The sequence below is a fragment of the Ovis canadensis genome, chromosome 1, assembly GCF_042477335.2.
Source record: "Ovis canadensis isolate MfBH-ARS-UI-01 breed Bighorn chromosome 1, ARS-UI_OviCan_v2, whole genome shotgun sequence".
NCBI lineage: Eukaryota > Metazoa > Chordata > Mammalia > Artiodactyla > Bovidae > Ovis > Ovis canadensis.
Window position 1 is genome coordinate 267,853,305 of NC_091245.1, and position 21,436 is coordinate 267,874,740.

The 21,436-nt window shown below is 49.1% G+C and overlaps 2 protein-coding genes and 1 long non-coding RNA gene across 3 annotated transcripts in view; all 3 read right to left on the minus strand.

Annotated features, from left to right (window-relative positions):
- UBE2G2 (ubiquitin conjugating enzyme E2 G2) overlaps positions 1–20,333 on the minus strand; it is a 47,990-nt gene extending 27,657 nt beyond the window's left edge. The window contains exon 1 of the mRNA XM_069566600.1: positions 20,329–20,333. Within this exon, the coding sequence (XP_069422701.1) occupies positions 20,329–20,330 (2 nt within the window). The 5' untranslated portion in view covers positions 20,331–20,333. The remainder of the gene's footprint in view (positions 1–20,328) is intronic.
- Positions 1,616–12,470, minus strand: SUMO3 (small ubiquitin like modifier 3). The gene is made up of 5 exons (XM_069566608.1): positions 12,421–12,470; positions 11,791–12,111; positions 7,174–7,302; positions 4,175–4,246; positions 1,616–2,872 (listed from the first exon to the last, which is right to left on the minus strand). The coding sequence occupies exons 2-5, from the start codon at positions 11,809–11,811 to the stop codon at positions 2,780–2,782; spliced, it is 315 nt and encodes a 104-aa protein (XP_069422709.1). The 5' UTR covers positions 11,812–12,111; positions 12,421–12,470; the 3' UTR covers positions 1,616–2,779.
- On the minus strand, positions 15,518–19,500 carry LOC138427253 (uncharacterized). Its single transcript, XR_011251942.2, has 2 exons — positions 17,412–19,500; positions 15,518–17,049 (listed from the first exon to the last, which is right to left on the minus strand). It is a non-coding gene; the product is annotated as an uncharacterized lncRNA (long non-coding RNA).
- Positions 20,334–21,436: the final 1,103 nt, after the last annotated feature.

Here is a 21,436-nt window from a genome sequence, read left to right on the forward strand (position 1 = left end):
TCCTGTGGTCACGTATGGATGTGAGAGTTGGACTGTGAAGAAGGCTGAGTGCTGAAGAATTGATGCGTTTGAACTGTGGTGGTGGAGAAGACTGCAGAGTCCCTTGGACTGCAAGGAGATCAGCCCTGGGATTTCTTTGGAAGGAATGATGCTAAAGCTGAAACTCCAGTACTCTGGCAATCTCAAGCGAAGAGGTGACTCATTGGAAAAGACTGATGCTGGGAGGGATTGGGGGCAGGAGGAGAAGAGGACGACAGAGGATGAGATGGCAGGATGGCATCACTGACTCGATGGACGGGAGTCTGAGTGAACTCCGGGAGTTGGTGATGGACAGGGAGGCCTGGCATGCTGCGATTCATGGGGTCGCAGAGTCGGACACAACTGAGCGACTGAACTGAACTGAACTGAATTGAACATAATGGAAGTCTCACCTCCCTGTGGCTGGTGGGTCAGGCTCACTTCAAGGATACTTACACTCCCCTCCGTGCATCCTTGCTGAGATTCAAGTTGAGACTAGGCATTCTGTGTTTTATTCGCTAAATCTGGCAATGCTCAGCTCAGGTCAGCTGGTCCTGGTGTCCGAAGGGTTCTGAGCACCCGGTATGTGATACTTACAGGCTTTCAACCACTGGACAGACCAGCAAGTTCGGAATGAACTAGTTTCTTTGGGAATTGAAGTTCTGAGGTATAAAAAGGGTCTGCTTTTTGCAGATTCTTTCCATAAAAGCTGTGTCATGGAGCAGCTGAGATTAATGGGTACACTCCCACCTGTGCACCCCAGCCAAGCCGGCACCACCCATGTGCCTGGGGCCAAGGGGTCCTGGGGTGTGGGGTTTTGGTATTGAAACTGGGAAAGTGCCAGCTGGGACCCAGGGCACCTGTAATAGAATCAGTAAAGACGAGCCTGTCTCCTACTGAAGCATCAGTTTAACCCAGTGATTCTAGGAGCTGATTTTACATAACAATATTTTAATATATCAGTAGATCTGTTATTCTAAATACACCATCTGCACACATTTCTAAGATAAAAAGACAAACTCCAGGACACTGCCTGCTTGTCACGCAGATGCTGGGGGTAGGACTCAGGCAGCACTGCACTAGGGCTCCCCAGAAACCGACATGTGACCCCACGAGCGCAGGGCCTGCTTTCCTGGGCTCCACAAACCCCCCCCACACACACCTTCTCTGGGCCATGCTCTGCCTGCTGCTGCCGTAAGCAAGTCACGTGCTCGCTGCCCCTGAGCTTTCAGCCTGTGCTCACCTCCCCAACCACCCTGATACAGTATCACAGTGCAACACAGACGTTTCCAAAACAGTGTCAACTCACTTCCATTTCAAAACAGATGGAGTAAGTTGTCAGCTGCACTGCACAAAGGAAGACAGTCTCACATTCAAACACGAAAAATATCAAGAAGCCCAGAGATGGCAACCCCTCCAGGAGCCCAAGAGAGGGAGGAGGGTTCGGCAGGGATGTCACAGCCTGCAGGGGTATGGGAGGTGAGCCAGCCTTCAGATGGAAGTCGGAGTGGTCTTGCTGAAGAGTCACGGCAAATACTGAACGTGACAGGATGTCCAATCTCCAAATGCAGTATAGAATAGGAGCCGAGAGACAGAATACCAAACTATATTTACTGTTGACAGTAGTAAAGGACAACAAATAATGTACAAATTGGGGGATAAACACAACAGAGCCGCACACACCCTGCCTGTGCCCAAACAGCAAGGTACAAAGGAAGTGCAGACTTCTCCAGCAAGGTCTCAGGGGAGCAGGAGATGGTGGTTGTCCTGCCCAGGTGACCAAAACAGGCAGCCACGGGACATCAGACAGGAGTGAGTCCACACGGAAGGGCAACAGGACAATCATTAGAGGTTAACCAAAACAGACCCCAAAATGCACAGAACTGAAATCACACGTAACATAAGCTCCATACCAACTTGGGGAGCAGAGCACGGTCCTCGGGGAGAACCCGGGGGCATCTCTCACTTGTAGCCACACTCTGAAGCAGCTCTTTTACACAAAAACATACCAGCAAAATCAGCAATATTCTATCTTCCTTGTTTACATACAGACCATTGTTACTCATCAGAAGCAAATACTGGAGGAAATCTGAGGCCCTGGCACTGTGACCACAGCAGACGTGTGGGACTTACTTTCTTCTCTGTTAAGAAATGGGGAAAAGCCCATTTTTGTTGTGTCCAAGCAGCGTCACCGGCAGTTGGTGGCAATGGGTCCAGGGCCCCAGACCCCGCCCGGGGCTGTTACTGACAAACTTCTTACCTTATAAGAAACATTCCAGTATTTTCCCTTCAACTTTACTATGCTCTGGCAAAGCTTACGTTTTTAATATTTAGCATTAAAAAAACCTGTGCCCGCAAGAAATAGTAAGTGAAAGTGTATCTCCCATACCAACCATGACCCCAAAACTCGCCCCACAGAAGCACCCCCAGAGTAGTGACGCTCTCTCCATGATTGGAATGAGGAGGGTCAACACCTGGAGTGAGATCCCCATCTAGACAGAAAGCAGGCATTCAGGCCACAAGCTTGGAGAAAATGTCATAGGAGGGAGAAAAAACAAGTAAAAACAGAGCCCAAGTCCCTCACCACGCATTTTACCCAAACACAGGTACCAGGTGATGGGCCTAGGTGGCACTCAAGTGCATCAGAGCAAAGTCCTTCTGGGGAATGTCCTCGGTGTCCGAGCCTCCCTGCTGATGGGCTTGGCCACACGTCCACTGTTCAATAGCAAACACAGCACAGTGCCACAAGGGGATGGGGGCTCTAGAGGTCGCTCCCCGAGAGGCAGCTGGCCACCCTGGAGCCCCCCGTCTGCTGCTGGAACACGTCGATGGTGTCCTCGTCTTCCATCTCCAGCTGCAGGCACAGAAGGCGTGTCAGTGTTTTCTTATGCTGGGGGGGGACCCGCCCCCACGCACCTGAGCCCACCCTCAAGTCGGCACATGAGAACAGAGACTCAGCTCTGGCTTTCCAGTTAGCTCACTTCTTCCCCAAGTTCTCCTAAAGAATCCACAACACTAGGGCCTTGACTGGCAGAGAAACTAAGTCCCGTTAAAAGCAAAGTGTCTCAAGTTTTACTGAGAAGTATACAAAATCAGATTTCAGCTAGGAGTGACCAGAATCCTGGGGACCTCAGAGGTGAGGAGTGGAGTCCACACGGGTGCTGCCAAAGTCAACTCCGTCCCAAAGAAAGGGGTCCCTGCTGGCCTCCCCATCCCGTCGAGTAGCATCCTGCTCAGAAATCAAGAGCAGTACCCCTGAGGGGGGTGGGAGGGCAGGGGGAGGACTACTGTTGCAGACATGACCCAGCACGCGCATCAGCGCAGAGGCTGGGGGAGCCCATGGCTGCCCCCTCCCTCTGTGTAAGGGGCATGCGGCTCCCCACAGGAGCAGAGATGAAACCTCTACAGAGCAGCCATTTCCCACTGAAGCCTGGCTGATTCTCCCCACACTCAACTCCACAGTCGTCTGGCTAACAAGTGACAGGGATGCAGCCTGGACCCCAGGCTCTCCCTCCATGAGGAGCGACGAGCGGACCTGACAGAGATGCACGTGGTGACTGATGCTGGAGGAAACGGAGCACACTGCACCCCTCTCCACTCATGCCCCTTGGCGTCAGTGCTCAGAGGGCAGGACATGGAGGCGGGAATGTAGCTGCAGACTAACGCTGCAGGGCCAGTGTCCCGACAACATGCGGTGGTGATCATATCTGCCCAGCTCAGCTGGAGTAGGGGTGGGGGTGGGGGTCGGGGGTGAGGACGCTGGGCCTCGGCCGTGACCCTGGACCACCTCAGCTAGAACCCAGCCCCCCTGCTCCTTCTCCCAACACAGATGAGGCTGACAAAGTACATTTTTCTCATTTGAAAACTAAACCTCAAAATTACAAAATCTAATAATCTAAGCCGTTAAGAAAATGTAAGGGGAATTCACTGGCCATCCAGTGGCTAGGATTCTGCGCTTCCACTGCAGGGGCGTTAGTTCAATCCCTAGTCAGGAACTATAAGCCATGCAGCAGGCTACGGAAAAAAAAAAAGGAAAGAAAATGTACAGTGTTCCATATGAACAGCGATCAGTAACTCTCAAACGTGAGCGTTCCTGCTGGCAGCTGCCACACACAGGTCGGAGTAGCCCTTGAGTGCCGACCTGCTGGGTTCCTACCTGTGCTGGGGTGTCTGTTTCATTAATTGGTTGTCCATCAAACCTGAATCGAATCTGTCTCATTGACAAGCCCTGAAAAGAAAAGCAGTTATCACTGTGTAAGTATTTCCTGCTAACACATTAGTTCAAAAAGAATCACACATTCATCAAAACACCAGACTTGTGAATACACAGGTTTATGACCCAGTTGACTACAAAGTCTCACCAGTGGGCCTGAAGCTCTGAAGCAGCTAGAAAACAACAGAGTCCCCCCCAGAAAAGGGAGCCACAAAAAACAGTGAAGAACAAGGACTTTTGAAAATCGGAAATCATGACAGACACAAGACCACCCATAAAAAGTGGGAACACAAAGTCGAGAAAACCTCCCAGAAAGGAGACCAACAGCGACAAACCCCATGCACAGCTGGAGGAAATGACCCAGATGCACACACCTGGCACAGATGACTAAATCGGATGGAATCCCACTGGAGAGGGACACAAACTGTCTCTGACTGACAGAAGGTCCAGTTCCTGAACTGAACTGAGCTTCTAGACCAAAAGGCCAAGAACGTGCCCGGAAGAGTCTAAGACAAAAATGCCTACCTAAAAGCCCAAGAATAAAGTCCTGAAAGCTAGCAGAGATAAACCACATTACAACAAAGGACCAAGAATCAGAGCGTCACTGAACTTTACACACAAATGGGGGAAACTAGAAGAGTATGATGCAGGAACTCCAAAAGAGGAAAATGAATTTCAACTTAGAAATTTACGTGCAGTCAAATTACTCAAGTGTGAAGGTTTATAAAGCAAATCACGTTCAGAGAAGCAGTATTCTTCATATGCTTTCCGAGCAAGATACTGGAAGATATGCTTTATCAAGACGGGAAGAAGATTAGTCCAGAAAGATTAGTCCAGGACGGGGGCCAAGGACGTGGGCAGGATTCCCGGGAGGCTCTGGGAGGACCGCAGAGAAGCAGCCCAGGTGGGGCAGGAGGGAGGGGCCCGGGTGGGAGACAGTGCAGCACAGCAGGAAATGCAGGGCATAAAGTCACGACGGGACACCCTGAAATTGACACACACAGCCACCACCAGACCAACAACAACAGGACTCAGACAAGAGCCAGCAATAAGCACAACCTGCTATGTGGCTGGGGTGGCTGCCTGGTCACAAAAGCAGCAGATTCCAGAGCAGGCTGGGTGCAGGGAGGGGGCTGTGTGCGGGGGCAGAGGCTGGCTGTGTGGACCATGGGTCAGAGCAGAAGTCCCACCTTTCACAGGTAAAAATAGTCTCCAAAATCCAAAATTTACGAAACAGAAGCACAAGTATATTTACCAAGAAGAAGTGAAAAAAAAAAAAAAAGCTGGAATTGACAGTGACCTCCTCTGAAGAGCAAAGCCTGAAAAGAGGGGAAAAAAAGAGGAAGGCACGGAGCTTTTTTAGGTGTTTTTAATAGTAACAACAAACAGGACAAGGCAAGGGTTATCAAAGCTAAGGGTGGAAACTAAGGTCAAGGATTTCCGAATCCCCCCCAGAGGACTGGCTCCTGTGGAGAGCACCAGGGGCCCCAGGGCACAGTCTGACACACACACCCCCACCACATACACACACCCCCCACACACACACCCCCCCACACACACACCCCTACACACACACACCTACATACACACACCCACATACACACACCCCACACCCCCACCCCACCCCACACACACACACCCCACACACCCCCACACACACACCCCCACACACACCCCCCCACACACACACACCCCACACCACCCACACACACACACACCCCACACCACCCACACACACACACCCCCACACACCCACATACACACACCCCACACCCCCCACACCCACCCCACACCACACACACACCCCACACACCCCCCCACATACACACATACACACGCCCCACACACACACACCCCACACCACCCACACATACACACCCCACACCACCCACACACACACACACCCCCCCACACACACCCACATACACACACACCCCACACCACCCACACACACACACACACCCCCACACACACCCACATACACACACACCCCACACCACCCACACACACACACCCCCACACACCCACATACACACACACCCCACACCACCCACACACACACCCCCCCACACACACACTCACATACACACACCCCACACCACCCACACACACACCCCACACACACCCACATACACACACACCCCCACACACACCCCCCACACCACCCACCCCCCGACACACACACCCACATACACACACCACACACACACACACCCCTCCCCCCACACACACACACAGCGCGCGCTGGGCTTCACTGTCTCTGATCACCATGGGAGGTCGCCAGTGAGGTGGCTTTGTCTTGTAAAGCAGTAAATAAAGGGAAGTGATGGATGTGAGAATTGGACAATAAGGAAAGCTAAGCACCGAAGAATCGATGCTTTTGAACTGTGGTGTTGGAGAAGACTCTTGAGAGTCCCTTGGTCTGCAAGGAGATCCAACCAGTCCATCCTAAAGGAAATCAGTCCTGGGTGTTCACTGGAAGGACTGACGAACCTGAAGCTCCAGTATTTTGGCCACCTGATGCGAAGAGCTGACTCATTTGAAAAGACCCTGATGCTGGAAAAGATTGAAGGTAGGAGGAGAAAGGGACAGAGGATGAGATGGTTGGATGGTATCACCGACTCAATGGACATGGGTTTGGGTGGACTCCGGGAATTAGTGATGGACAGGGAGGCCTGGCGTGCTGCGTTTCATGGGGTCACAGAGAGTCAGACACGACTGAGCGACTGAACTGAACTGAACTGATTAAGTGTGTCTGGAGCAAACTGCCAGGGCAGTGTCTCCACAGACACGGAGGAGGAGGGATGGAATCCGTGAGAACCCACTGCTCAGATTCCAACAGCACCAGACAGCTGCCCCGCCCGGGGAAGCCCGGCCAGCCTGGCCGCACATGAGCACACACACAGGCCCCTGCACGCACATTCCACCACCCCTCCCCACACCTGGCGCTCGCAGTAGGCCTTCATCAGCTTGCTGAGCGGCGTGTGTCTCTTGATCTTGAACTGGACCACGGAGCCGTCCTGCCCGGCCACCTTCAGGTTGATGTGGTCGTTCTCCGTCTTCACTCCCTCCTGCAAAGAGACATGCATCTGGGCCTCCACCTGTCACCCCACAACCACCACTGCTTCCTAAACGACCCCAGCAATTCAGTCACTGGTGTGTCTGTCGTATTCCTATACCGAACTGACTTGTAACTTCTATTTGCTGAGTCAGGCAGATGCCCTGACAACCTCGCGTTTGTCACAAACGTCGGCTTAAGGGGAAAAAAGTCTGCGTAACACCAGAAAACAAGAGAGAGAAGACCTGGCTTTGTTGTAAGGTTGCTCTTAGAGTGGAGCACAAGTGACTTATACTCAAGTGTGAGGGTGAGTCAGATACCAGAGACGTTTCTGGCCAGAACAGCAGGCTGCGCAGCAGGGTCCAGACTGCCCGCGGCTTCCCCGCTTGCCTCCCAGGGAGGGCCACTTTCAAGTGTGTCCTGGGTCGCCAGTCCCACCTGAATGGGGTCACCGCCCTATCCCATCCTGACATGACCCATGGGACGCTCCAAGCTGCTGAGCAATCAACAAGGTCTCTGGTCCTTGGAAACTACTGGAAGTTGATGCAAGAAGCTGGTGTTCTGAGAGCACACTGCTGGGGAAAAGAGGAGTCTCTGCTTTTTCACAAAATGATGAAGCTGACCTAAGTCAATCTGCATAGTCTGGATGGAGCCCAAAGTGGGTTTGTGTGCTATCCCAGCCAAGTTCTCCTCTTCCTGGGGCTCTCCTTCCCCACTGCTCCCCCGTCCAAGCCCTGGGACCTGCTCCCCGCCACATGGAGGGGAAAGGAAAGGAGGCCCCTGGAGGCAGAGTAGGGGAGCTCAGATTGGCTCTGAGAAGTGGTCCCAGTAGGCAAGACTCTAGCAACAAGCCCCCATCTGATGAAGCTGGGGGGTCCCAAAATCAGCACCTCACCACTCCCCAGAAACCAAGGATGCTTTTGCTTTTTCATCTTTTCAAATAAAGGTTTTATTTTTTAAAAATCCCACATTTCCAAAAAAGTTGCCATGCAGAGGCAGAGCGCTCCTACACGCCCCACTGGGTCTCCTTGGTGTTAGCATCTCACGCGCTACAGTGTGCCTCCTGCCCAAGAACGCAACGCTAGCACACCGCTAGCGACAGAACTGCAAGCTTTTTCGTATTTCACCAGTTTTTCCACTAATACTCTTTCTGTTTTGTATTTCACAATTTTTCTCCACTAATACCATTTTTCTGTTCCAGAATCCAATCCAGGGTACCTCCTTGCATTTACAGATATGATTTCCTATCCATTTATTCTTTTATTTCTTTGCTGCTTATTCACTGTGTTAAAATACACATAAAATTTACCACCTCAGCCATTTTTAAGTGTACAATTTATAGTATAAAATACAACCACCGCCACCATCCATCTCTACAACTCTTTTCATCTTATAAAACTGAAACTCTGTCCCCATTAAACCCTCACTCGTCCTCCCCCAGCCACTGGCAACCACCATTCTTCCGCTTCCATGAATCTGACTCCTCTAGGGACCTCCTCTAAGTGGAATTTCAGTATATGTCCTCTTGTGACTGCCTTACATCAATCAGCATAATAATGTCTTCCAGGTTCATCCCTGATGTAGCAAGGGTCGAGATTTCCTTCCTTTTTAAGCCTGAATAGACCAGGCCTGCCTGGTGGCTCAGGTGGTAAAGAATCTGCCTGCAATGCAGAAGACCTGGGTTCAGTTCCTGGGTTGGGAAGATCCCCTGGAAATGGAAATGGCTCCCACTCCAGTTATTCTTGCCTGGAGAATTCCATGGACGAGGAGCCTGGCGGGCTATAGTCTGTGGGTCCACAGAGCTGGTCATCACTGAGCCAGTAACACTTTCACCCAGCAGTAGAGCTGCTGGATCATATGGAAATTCTGCTTTTAATTCTTTGAGGAACTTCCATTCTCTCTTCCATGGCAGCTGCATCATTTGACATTCCCACCAACAATTCCAACTTCTCCGCACCCTCTCCAGCACTTGCTGCTCTCTGTTTTGATTTTTAAAGGAGCCATCCTAATGGGCGTCAGGCAGCATCTCGTCGTAGTTCTGTTTGCATTCCCCTGATCAGTGATATCAAGCATCATTCCATGAGCTTCTTGGCTATTTGTATGTCTTCTCTGGAGAAATGTCTATTCAGATTTTTTTGATCATTATTTTAATGAGGTCAGTTATTTTCTTGTTGAGTTTTAGGAGTTCTCTATATAGTCTAAATATTGATCCTTTACGAGATATGCAATGTAGAAGGAAAATCAAAAGGGAGTCGGTGTTGCTCAGAGAGCCCCTCAGACAGAACCCAGAGACCACTGAGGACGGGACTCACGCTCATCTCAACCAGGATGGAGTTTGACCTGTGACCACATCCTATCCTGACGAAGCATCCAGGATACCTGCCCAAAACTCGAGACGCCTGTGGGACCCTGACCCTGAAACAACGCGTGACAGCCACCCCTTCGGGACACACATTTCTTTTATGTCAGAGTTCAGCCTTGTGGCTCTTGCCTTTGTAAGCCCCTGATTCTTTCTCTTACCCAGAAAGCTCTTTGGTTTACCCAAATCTGTGTCTCCCAAATCACAATTCCTAACACCCCAAATTACTTTCTTATTGGCAGTCTTCTGTGGGTTTCCTTGGGTTGATAGTGGTTTGAAGATATCATCTCCCTTTTCTGTGGTTGCATTTTTACCCTGTTCTTTTATCAGTGTCTTTTGATGTATAAAATTTTTAAATTTTCGTAAGTCGTTTTTTTTTTATGACACCTGTGTCTTTGGTGTCATAATCAAGAAATCACCACCAAGTCCAATGTCGTGGAGTTTTTGTCCTATGCTTTCACCTTAAAGTTATATTGTCTTAATTCTTTCATTTAGGTCTTTGATCCATCTTAATTTTCGCATTTAGTGTTGAGAAGGGTCCAACTTCATTCTTTTGCACATAGACAGATGATGCATTTACTTTAATGAAAAAATATCGGTGTGTTTAAAACAGAGAGATGCAGGGACCAGAACACAAACAGAAAGAGGGCGGTGGCTACAAACCAGGCAGAGGAAGGCCAGACCCGGGGTGAGTCCCTAATCATCAAAACTTGGGGAAAAGGAAAGGGAAGGAAGAAACCCTGAAAACCAGAGCAGGGTTCACCGGGTCAGTCCCCTACCTGGACTCTCCAGGGGAGGCAAACTGTCTTCCCAACTGGTCCACAAGGTTTTCTTTGCACCAAGATGGCCTGGGGTGTGCCTCCTACCCCTCCCCTCCACGCCCGAAGGAGAGAGCATATCTGAGCCAGAGCAGCCCGGCAGGAACCGAGGCCACCGAAGACAAGGGTGGGGCGTGAGGCACAACCAGCTTGCTATCTTGGAAGCAGTTAAAAACAAGTTAATTCTACTGAACTAGGCCTTGGACATTGAACACGTGGGAGTGTTACACCCAAAGGATCAGTATTGGGCGTATTTCACTATCTCACTGCATTTAAACTCAGGAAGAGGAGACCACCTAGAGGGCATAAGGAAAGGCAGTTACATCTGCTCCCACCCCCACCGGAAAAGCAAAGGCAGCTCCGAGGAGGCTCCAGGGCGGAAAGGGCCGCGTCCATCGGGGCCCCACCGTGGGATCCCGTCCAGGGGCTCCGTGCAGGCGCACCCAGCCCGGCTCTGCCTCCCGTACGCACTAGGGTGCGATCTCCAAGCAACAGCAGCGGGGTAAGAGGCTGCGCGCAGAGCAAGAGTGCAGACGAAAAGCTCCAGAAACCCATTTCCAAGACTAATGTTCATGACCGCGGACCTTCGCGAGGCCTGCCGGCCACGGCACCAGACTGCAGAGCGCACACCCGGCAGCGGCGACGCGGGATGGGCGCACACCCAAGGGGCCGCAGTGGATCCAGACAAGTCAGGCCTCTCGGAGCCCCTGCCCAGCCTGCGCCCTCTCGGCGCTCCGCAGCGAGGACTGAGGAGGGGACCACGCGCACGCGGAGCAGTAGAGCCCAGGCTGGCCGGTCCCCGTGAGGGGCATAGTTAGGGAGGGTCCTGGCGAAGGAAGAGGTCTTGGGGAGGAACGGCCCCAGACAGGGTTTGGGGACGCGGGCGATGTTGGCGGATGGAGAGGCTCCAGACTAGAAGCTCCGGCTCTACCAGACTCGGGCCAACGGGGCGGGGCTCCCCGCACGGCGGGCCGGGTTGGAGCCGAGGGGTGGAGTTCGAACAGTGGACGCAGGAGCTGGGCGGAGTCGGAACGCGAGGGCGGAGTCTGGGTAGGGGCGGTGCCTGGAAGGGGCGGGGTCTGGGTAGGGGCGGGGCCTGGGAGGAGGGCGGGGCGCGAGACCGGGCGGGGGGATGGGAACCGAGCGGGGCACGGCGGCGTGGGGGAGGGGTGAAGGAAGAAGGGGGGAGGGGAGGCCCAGCGGCGCGGCTCGGCACGGGTCCCGGCGGCCGGCGGCGGAGGGCGGCGGGGCCCGGAGCGCGGGCGCGGGGGCGGCGCGGGCGTGGGGGCTGAGTCCGGCCCGACCCCCACCCGCCGGCCCTTACCTTGGGCTTCTCCTCGGACATGGCTGCGCTCGGAGGGCAGCGGGACGGCAGGCAGCCCCAGGCGAGCTACTCACGCTCTCGGCCCGCCGCTCTCCCGCCGCAACTGCTCGCGGGGCCGCGCTTTGCCCCCAAATCCCTGCGCGCAGGTTGGCCGGCGAGGGTCACGTGGCAGTCGCGCGTGCACGAGGCGCGCTCCCGGCCGTCGGCGCGCGTGCCCGGCCGACCAGGGTTCCTGGCTGTTGGAAATGCGTCACCGGGCGGGTCCTGCGCGGTCAGGCGTCTGGCCTTCGGGGGTGCTCCGGGCAGCGAGGCCTGGGGCCGCTGGAGGAGTAGGGGCGCGCTGCGATTCGGGGAGCGCACAGAGCAGCTAGGGTCGAGGTCAGGGGTGGTGCATAGGGCAGCTGGGGTGGCGTGGGGTAAGCTGTGGGGCAGGGGGCGCTGGGACTCAGAGGTGCCCGGGGCCGCGAGGGTCCGGGGAGCCGCTGGAAGGCGCGCGGGGACCCCGAGGGGGCGCACTGGGACCCCCAAGGGTGCACAGAGATCCAAGCCATGAGGCCTGACACCCGATCTTGTAGCCTGAGAATGGCCGGTTCACCTCTTCAGTCCCCGTCTCCCAAACTGGCCACTCACCTACCGCAGCTCCACCAGCCAAACCCCATTGCACTCACTGACTCCCGTATAGTGCGTGCCTTTCTCAGAAGGAAACAAGGAAAATAAAGCCAGCCAGGAGAACCACCTCCACAGTGGCCCCAGGAGACCTGAGTGAAAGAGCTGCTCTGGAAGGGACCCAACGCTACTAGGAAAAGCCAGCTAACCTCCACTGAGGAGCCGAAGGTCAGGTCATGAGGAAGTGGGAGTGAGGAAGAATGCCTACCAGGCCGACCCACCTGGCAGCTCCGTCCACAAAGGACATATGGTGTGTTCATTCAGCAAGGCCACGCAGGCTCCAAAGTCCGCTGCCTCCACCCTGAGCTTCGGGTGAACAGAGGCATCAAGAGGCCTTTCTAAGAGGGCCTCGGGGTGGTGGAAAAGTCTCTAGTTCCACCCACTTTGCGATCTGTGCTCCCTGAATGTGTGTGGCTCCTTCCTCTCCCCTTGTCCAGCCCTCTTCAGGGTCCTTCTGAGCCTGGCCAGTGGAAGCTGAGCACCTGGGGAGACAGTGATCTAGCCCATTGGGTTTAGCGCATTTCCTGTCAATATCGAAAGGCCATAAAGCCAAGTTTTCATGGACCTTAATCTAACCGTTTTTGACTCTTAAAAATTCACTTTTTGGGACTTCCTTGGTGGTCCAGTGGTTAAGAATCTGCCTTGCAATGCAGGCAATGCTGATTGCTGGGTTGGGGAAACTTAAGATCCTATTGGATGTGAGCCTGCATGAGGTGCCAGGAAAGCTCCCGAGTGATGCAAAGAAGATGAGCCACAACTAAGACCTGAAGCAGCCGAAATAATATTTTTTAATTATTTGAGAAAAGAGAACACTGACAAAACATTGTCAAAATCAATGGGAGAGGGGGAAAGAGCGCCCCAGAATGGAGCTGCCACATCACAGACTAAGTCTCTCAGTTGACAGGTGTGGTCAGACCTGAGCTCCCATCTCAGCCAGGTCCAAAAGTTTGGCCCCTGTCGTCCTGGAATGTGACCAGCGGTGTTCCAGAGGATCTTGGCACAGTGGCCAGCTCAAGGGGTGCTTCCTGGAGAAGGGAGTCTCTCGATCCTGCCCCTTCCAGGACAGAGGTGGACATCTGGGACCAGAATCACCCCCTGCCCCCAGATGACTGGCTGTGGTGTACTTTCAGATAGGCAGTGTTCGGACCCATCAGTGACTCTTAAGACACCAGCAGCTATAAAATATGACATTGTTTCCTTTAACACAGACACATTAAACTATGCAGGTTACAGGTTTGAATTGATGAAATACAGTATCTAAATGTGTTACAAAAGGAATTAAACTACAGTTCATTCATATAATGAACAGCTATGCCACTATTAAATGTATAAAAAAAAGGTTGATAACAGGAAAAATATGTTCATATGTTGAGTTTTTTATGAAGCAAATTATAAAACTATTATGGTTTTGAACCACCAGAAAATGTATATAAAAATATTTTAAAAATCTGAAGACACCAGATAGCTGCCAAAACAGAAAAGACTTTTTCTGAGGGGTGAAGATCCCGGAAAGACAGGAAGTGGTTTTCCTTTTCAGGTATTTGATGATTGGTATGATGGGGTTGCAAACAGACATGACTGAAGCAACTTAATTCGCACGCACACACAATGTATCAGCTTCCCAGGTGACGCCAGTGGTAAAGAAACACCCTGCCCATGCAGGAAACAAGTGATGGGTTGGGAAAGATGCCCTGGATTAGGAAATGGCAACCCACTCCAGTACTCTTACCTGAAAAATTCTGTGGACAGAGGAGCCCGATGGGCTCAAGTCCATGAAGTTGCAAAGGGTCGGACATGACTGAGTGACTGAGCACCATTTATATATTCTTACTATATTACATATTCTGTTCTAGTTTCTCATTTTAGAGCTAGTATAATTTCCTTTGCTTTCATCCTTGCTCTGCTGCTTTTACTAACCAGGTAACCTTGGATGCAAAACTTGTGCCTCAACTTCCCTGTGCAATGGCTCAATAATGGTACCCAACCCCCTCCAGTATCCTTGCCTAGAAAATCTCATGGACAGAGGAGTCTGGTGGGCTGCAGTCCATGGGGTCGCAGAGAGTCGGACACGACTGAGCAACTAACACTCACCTCATTCCATTAATCTATATGAAGGTAGGAGAGTGCAAGTCATGTAAGTGCTACGTAAATATCTTCTGTTAATTTCTACTGTTTCCTTTTACCTGTTTTTATGACTATGTTAATTGGTTCCATTTTGTTGATGTGTTGTTTTTGCAGTGGTTTGAAAGTTATTTCTCATTTTCTTGGGAAAATCCACTCCCTCTGCTTCTATTTTCTTCTAACCTAACTTCCAGTTCAGAATCATCTCTTCCACTGTGTCTAATCTATTGTTAAACTCATCTAGTTTCAACAATTGCATTTTTGTTTACAAATTTCTATTTTTGTATAGATTTCACTTATCGGCTGAAGATTTCCATCTCATAAACTATTCCCTTCAACATATTATTTACAGTTATTTTTAAACCTATCTAATAATGTCAGTGGATTTATTATTAATATATACATATTTCTTTCCCCTTGGTTTTGATCATTTGATTTCTGGTTTTCTCCATGAACGTTCTATTCTGAATATTGTATATGAAGATATTTTAGGGAACTTGAGGCCCCAAGTGATGGTGTTTTGTTAATGGCTATTGACCTGCTACCTCATGTGCTGTGTGTGTGCTTGGGTGCTCAGACATGTCTGACTCTGCGACTCCTTGGACTGTAGCCCACCAGGCTCCTGTGTCCGTGGGGATTCTCCAGGTGAGAATACTGGAGTGGGTTGCCATTTCCTACTCTAGGGGATCTTCCCCAACCCAAGGATCAAACTCACATCTCTCGTGTCTCCTGCATTGACAGACAGATTCTTTACCACTAGCACTACCTGAAAAACCCAAGAATAAATAAATACCAGTAATCACACTAGATATTAGTGGATTAAGTTGTTCAATTTAAAGACAGTTGCTTCCCAAATGTGTTAAAAAAAAGTACAACTATGTTTGTAAGAGATACAACTGAAGAGTAGAAGAAAAGGTAAAAATAAAAAGCAAATTCGCTATAGCTTATAACAACTTTTATATCAGATAAAATACATTTCAAACCACAAAGCATCAAATGGACAATGAGAGATACATTCAGTTCAGTTCAGTTGCTCAGTTGTGTCCAACTCTTTATGACCCCATGGACTGCAGCATGCCAGGCTTCCCTGTCCAACGCCATCTCCTAGAGCTTGCTCAAACTCATGTCCATTGAGTTGGTGATGTCATCCAACCATCTTGTCCTCTGTTGTCCGGTTCTCCTCCTGCCTTCAGTCTTTCCCAGCATCAGGGTCTTTTCCAATGAGTCAGTTCTTTGCATCAGGTGGCAAAAGTATTGGAGCTTGAACCTCAGCATCAAAGAGATACATTATCAATACATTAGTAACAGGTCCATTCTACCAAGAAGCAGGTAGGAAACTGCAAATAGGAGTCTGACTCTGTTTTTTTGTTTGTTTGTTTTTTGCTTGCTTGTTCTAGGTTATTCACTTTATTGACCAGAAGATCATCACAAAGAAAAAATTGGAATCCCTTTTTATCCATTAATATTTTTAATTTTTATTTTATTATTGGAGTATAGTTGATTTACAACGTTGTATTAGTTTCAGGTATAAAGCAACTTGATTCAGTTTTACATACCCATATATCCATTCTTTTTCAATTCTTCCCCATATAGGTTATTACAGAGTGCTGAGTAGAGTTCCCTGTGCGCTGCAGTAGACTGTTGTTGATTATCTATTTTATTATTTTTAAATTTTTATTTATTATTGAAGTGTAATTCAGTTCAGTTCAGTCACTCAGTCATGTCCGACTCTTTGCAACCCCATGAACTAAAGCACGCCAGGCCTCCCTGTCCATCACCAGCTCCTGGAGTCCACCCTAACTCATGTCCACTGAGTCAGTGATGCCATCCAACCATCTCATCCTCTGTCGTCCCCTTCTCCTCCTGCCCTCAATCCTTCCCAGCATCAGGGTCTTTTCCAATGAGTCAGCTTTTAGTATCAGATGGCCAAAGTATTGGAGTTTCAGCTTCAACATCAGTCCTTCCAATGAACACCAGGACTGATTTCCTTTAGGATGGACTGGTTGGATCTCCATGCAGCCCAAGGGACTCTCAAGAGTCTTCTCCAACACCACAGTTCAAAAGCATCAATTCTTCAGCACTCAGCTTTCTTTATAGTCCAACTCTCACATCCAAACATGACTACTGGAAAAACCACCGCCTTGACTAGATGGACCTTTGTTGACAAAGGAATGTCTCTGCTTTTTAATATGCTATCTAGGTTGGTCATAACTTTCCTTCTAAGGAGCAAGCATCTTTTAATTTCATGGCTGCAATCACCATCCGCAGTGATTTTGGAGCCCCCCAAAATAAAATCAGCCACTGTTCCCACTGTTTCCCCATCTATTTGCCATGAAGTGATGGAACCAGATGCCATGATCTTAGTTTTCTGAATGTTGAGCTTTAAGCCAACCTTTTCACTCTCCTTTCACTTTCATCAAGAGGCTCTTTAGTTCTTCACTTTCTGCCATAAGAGTGGTGTCATCTGCATATCTGTTATTGATATTTTTCTGTATTAGTTTCTGCTGTACAATGAGAGGAATCAGCTGTATGTATAAATATATCCCCTCCCTCTAGGACCTCCCTCCCACCTCCTTGCATCCCACCCCTCTAGGTAACTGCTGACATCTTTGAAGCCTCATCCCTGAGTCTTTTCTTTCTCCCCACATCTTAGCGGACAGAAAAGAAAGCCTGGAAATTGGTACAAGTGGGAAATTCAAACCATACAGGAGGCACCTGCCTGTGCCGGAACCCTCATCAAGGCCCCACCCCTAACACAACAGAAGCCCAGGTGCTTCTACATTCCTGGCTCTCAAGTCATGTTTAGACCAGCTTGAGGGGCTTGCACTGCTCACCCCAAAAAGCCTCCTTGTGTAAGGGATAAACATTTCCATACTTTCTTAGTGTGTATGTATTGTTATCAGTCTTGACGGCTGGACCAAAATTTGTGTGAAAGTCCATCTTCTTTCTGAAAGATGTCACAATGACAAAAACTAAGTAAGCATTTAGAAGATCTGAGTAACATAACAATCTTGCGATAAGCTTGCACCTTGTATTACAACATGGTGGAGTAGAAGGACATTCACTTATCTTCTCCTGTGAGAACTCCAAAACTGCAACTAACTGCTGAACAACCATCGACAGGAGAATGTTGGATCCCACCAAAAAAAGATACTTCACGACTCAGTGCAAAGGAGAAGCCCCAACAAGACACTGGGAGGGTTGAAATCGCATTTAGAATCAAACTTCATACCAGCCAGAGATGCTTGGAGGGTTCAAGCAAAATGTTGTGCACACCAGGACCGAGGGACCCCATGTGGGACTGAGCCAGACCTGCCTTTGAGTGTTTGGGCATCTCCTGAGGAGGCATGGGTCAGTAGTAGCCTGCTGCAGGGGCAAGAGCTTTGGCTGCAGCAGACCTGAGAGGCATGTGAGCCCCACCATAGAGCCACCAAGCTGACAACCCATAAACTGGAGAACAATTATACCAAAGAAGTTCTCACACTGTTGCAAAAGTGCTGGGGCCCACAACAGATTCCTCAACCTGGATCCGGCAAAGGGACTTAGAACTCCCAGGGAAATTGACTTTGAAGGCCAGTGGGATTTGATTACTGAACTTCCACAGCACTGGGGAAACAGACTCTTAGAGGGCACAGACAAAACCTTGTGTGCACCAGGACCCAGGAGAAAGGAGCAGTGACCCGACAAGAGATTGAACCACACTTGTCTGTGAGTGTCCAGGAGTCTCTGGCAGAGGCATGAGTCGACAGTGGCCTGCTGTGGGGTCGGGGCACTGAATACAACAGTCTTGGCATAAGTCCTTTTGAAGGAGGTCTCTATTTCCCCTACCATAGTTTGGCCTCAGGCCAAACTACAGGGCGCCCCAACCACTAATGCCTCAGGCCAACCAGTCCATCCTAAAGGAAATCAGTCCTGAATATTCATTGGAAAAACTGATGGTGAAGCTGAAACTCTAATACTTTGGCCACCTGGATATGAAGAACTGACTCACTGGAAAAGACCCTGATGCTGGGAAAGATTGAAGGCAGGGGAAGAAGGGGATGACAAAGGATCAGATGATTGGATGGCATCACCGACTGGATGGATGTGAATTTGAGTAAGTTCTGGGAGTTGGTGATAGATGGGAGGCCTGGTGTGCTGCAGTCCATGGGGTTGCAAAGAGTCAGACACCATTGAGTGACTGAACGGAACAGAAACTACAGGGAGGGAACACAACCCCACCTGTCAACAGAAAATTGGATTAAAGATTTACTGAGCATGGCCCCACACATCAGAGCGAGACCCAGATTCTTCCACAGCCAGTATCTCCCATCCAGGAAGCTTCCATAAGCCTCTTACCCTTATCCATCAGAGGGCAGACAAGATGGAAACCACAATTACAGAAAACTAACCAAACTGATCACTTGGATCACAGCCTTGTCTAACTCAGTGAAACTATGAGCCATGCTGTGTGTAGGGCCACCCAAGATGGACAGGTCATGGTGATGAGTTCTGACAAAACATGGTGCACTGGAGAAGGAAATGGCAAACCACTTCAGTATTCTTGCCTTGAGAGCCCCATGAACAGTATGAAAAGGCAACAAGAGAGGACACTGAAAGATGAACTCCCCAGGTCGGTAGGTGCCCAATATGCGACTGGAAATCAGTGGAGAAGTAGCTCAGAGAAGAATGAAGAGGCTGAGCCAAAGAGAAAGCAGTGCCCAGTTGTGGATGTGACTGGTGATGGAAGTAAAGTCCGATGCTATAAATGACAATATTGCATAGCAACCTGGAATGTTAGGTCCATGAATCAAGGTAAATTGGAAATAGTCACACAGGAGATGGCAAGAACGAACATTGACCGTTTAGGAATCAGTGAACTAAAATGAACTGGAATGAGTAAATTTAATTCAGATGACCATTTTATCTACGACTGTGGGCAAGAATCCCTTAGAAGAAATGGAGTAGCCTTCACAGTCAACAAAAGAGTCCCAAATGCAGTACTTGGGTGCAATCTCAAAAACAACAGAATGATCTCTGTTTGTTTCCAAGGCAAACCATTCAATATCACAGTAAATCCCAAGTCTAGGCCCCAACCACCAATGCTGAAGAAGCTGAACGTTTCTGTGAAGACCTACAAGACGTTCTAGAACTAACACCAAAAAAAAAAGATGTCCTTTTCATCATAGGGGACTGGAATGCAAAAGTCAGAAGTCAAGAGAAAACTGGAGTAATGGGCAAGTTTTGCCTTGGAGTACAAAATGAAGCAGGGCAAAGGTTAACAGAGTTTTGCCAAGAGAATGCACTGGTCATAGCAAACATCCTCTTCCAACAACACAAGAGACAACTCTACACATGGACATCACCAGATGGTCAATACTGAAACCAGATTGATTATATTCTTTGGAGCCAAGGATGGAGAAACTATATAGTCAGCAAAAACAGAACTGGGAGCACTGAAGAAAGTAGGGAGAACCACTAGACCATTCAGGTATGACCTACAATTATACAGTGACAAATAGATTCAAGGGATTAGATCTGATAGAGTGCCTAAAGAATTATGGAGAGAGGTTTGTAACATTGTACAGGAGGTGGTGATCAAAACCATCCCCAAGAAGAAGAAATGCAAAGAGGTAAAATGATTGCCTAAGGAGGCCTTACAAATAGCTGAGAAGAGAAGAGAAGTGAAAGGCAAAGGAGAAAAGGAAAGATATACCCATCTGAATGCAGAGTTCCAAAGAATAGCAAGGAGAGATAAGAAAGCCTTCCTAAATGATCAATGCAAAGAAACAGAGGAAAACAGTAGAATGGGAAATACTAGAGATCTCTTCAAGAAAATTAGAGATACCAAGGGAACATTTCATACAAAGATAGGCACAATAAGGAACAGAAATGGTACAGACCTAACAGAAGCAGAAGATAATAAGAGGTGGCAAGAATACACAAAATAATGGTACAAAAAAAAGATCTTAATGACCCAGATACTCACGATGGTATGATCACTCACCTAGAGCCAGACATCCTAGAATGTGAAGTCAAGGGGGCCTTAGGAAGCATCACTACAACAAAGCTACTGGAGGTGATGGAATTCCAGTTGAGCTATTTCAAATCCTAAAAGATGATGCTGTAAAAGTGCTGCACTCAATATGTCAGCAAATTTGGAAAACTCAGCAGAGGCCACAGGACTGGAAAAGGTCAGTTTTCATTCCAATCCCAAAGAAAGGCAATGACAAAGAATGCTCAAACTACCGCACAATTGCACTTATCTCACATGCTAGCAAAGTAATGCTCAAAATTCTCCAAGCTAGGCTTCAATAGTATGTGAACTGAGAACTTCCAGATGTTCAAGCTGGATTTAGAAAAGGCAGAGGAACCAGAGATCAAATTGCCAACATCCATTGGATCATAGAAAAAGCAAGAGAATTCCCGGAAAAAAACATCTACTTCTGCTTCATTGACTACACTAAAGCCTTTGACTGTGTGGATCATAACAAATATAAAAAATTCTTAAAGATATCAGAATATTAGACCACCTTACCTGCCTCCTGAGAAATCTGTATACAGGTCAAGAAGCAACAGTTAGAACTGGACATGGAACAACAGACTGGTTCAAAACTGGGAAAGGAGTTCATGAAGGCTGTATTTTGTCATCTTGCTTATTTAACTTATATGCAGAATACATCATGCAAAATGCCAGGCTGGATGAAACACAAGTTGGAATCAAGACTGTTGAGAGAAATATCAATAACCTCAGATATGTAGATGACACCACCCTTATGGCAGAAAGCAAAGAGGAATTAAAGAGTCTCTTGATGAAGATGAAAGAGGAGAGTGAAAAAGCTGGCTTAAAACTCAACATTCAAGATCATGGCATCTGGTC

Bases quoted from the DNA above. Each gene is read 5' to 3' on its own strand.
- SUMO3 (XM_069566608.1), bottom strand. From the start codon at position 11,811: ATGTCCGAGGAGAAGCCCAAG. The intron at 4,247-7,173 runs GTGTGGGGAGGG...TTTTCTTTTCAG, and splicing joins AGGCCTACTGCGAGCGCCAG to GGCTTGTCAATGAGACAGAT. The intron at 2,873-4,174 runs GTAGGAACCCAG...CTGTGCCTGCAG, and splicing joins AAACAGACACCCCAGCACAG to CTGGAGATGGAAGACGAGGA.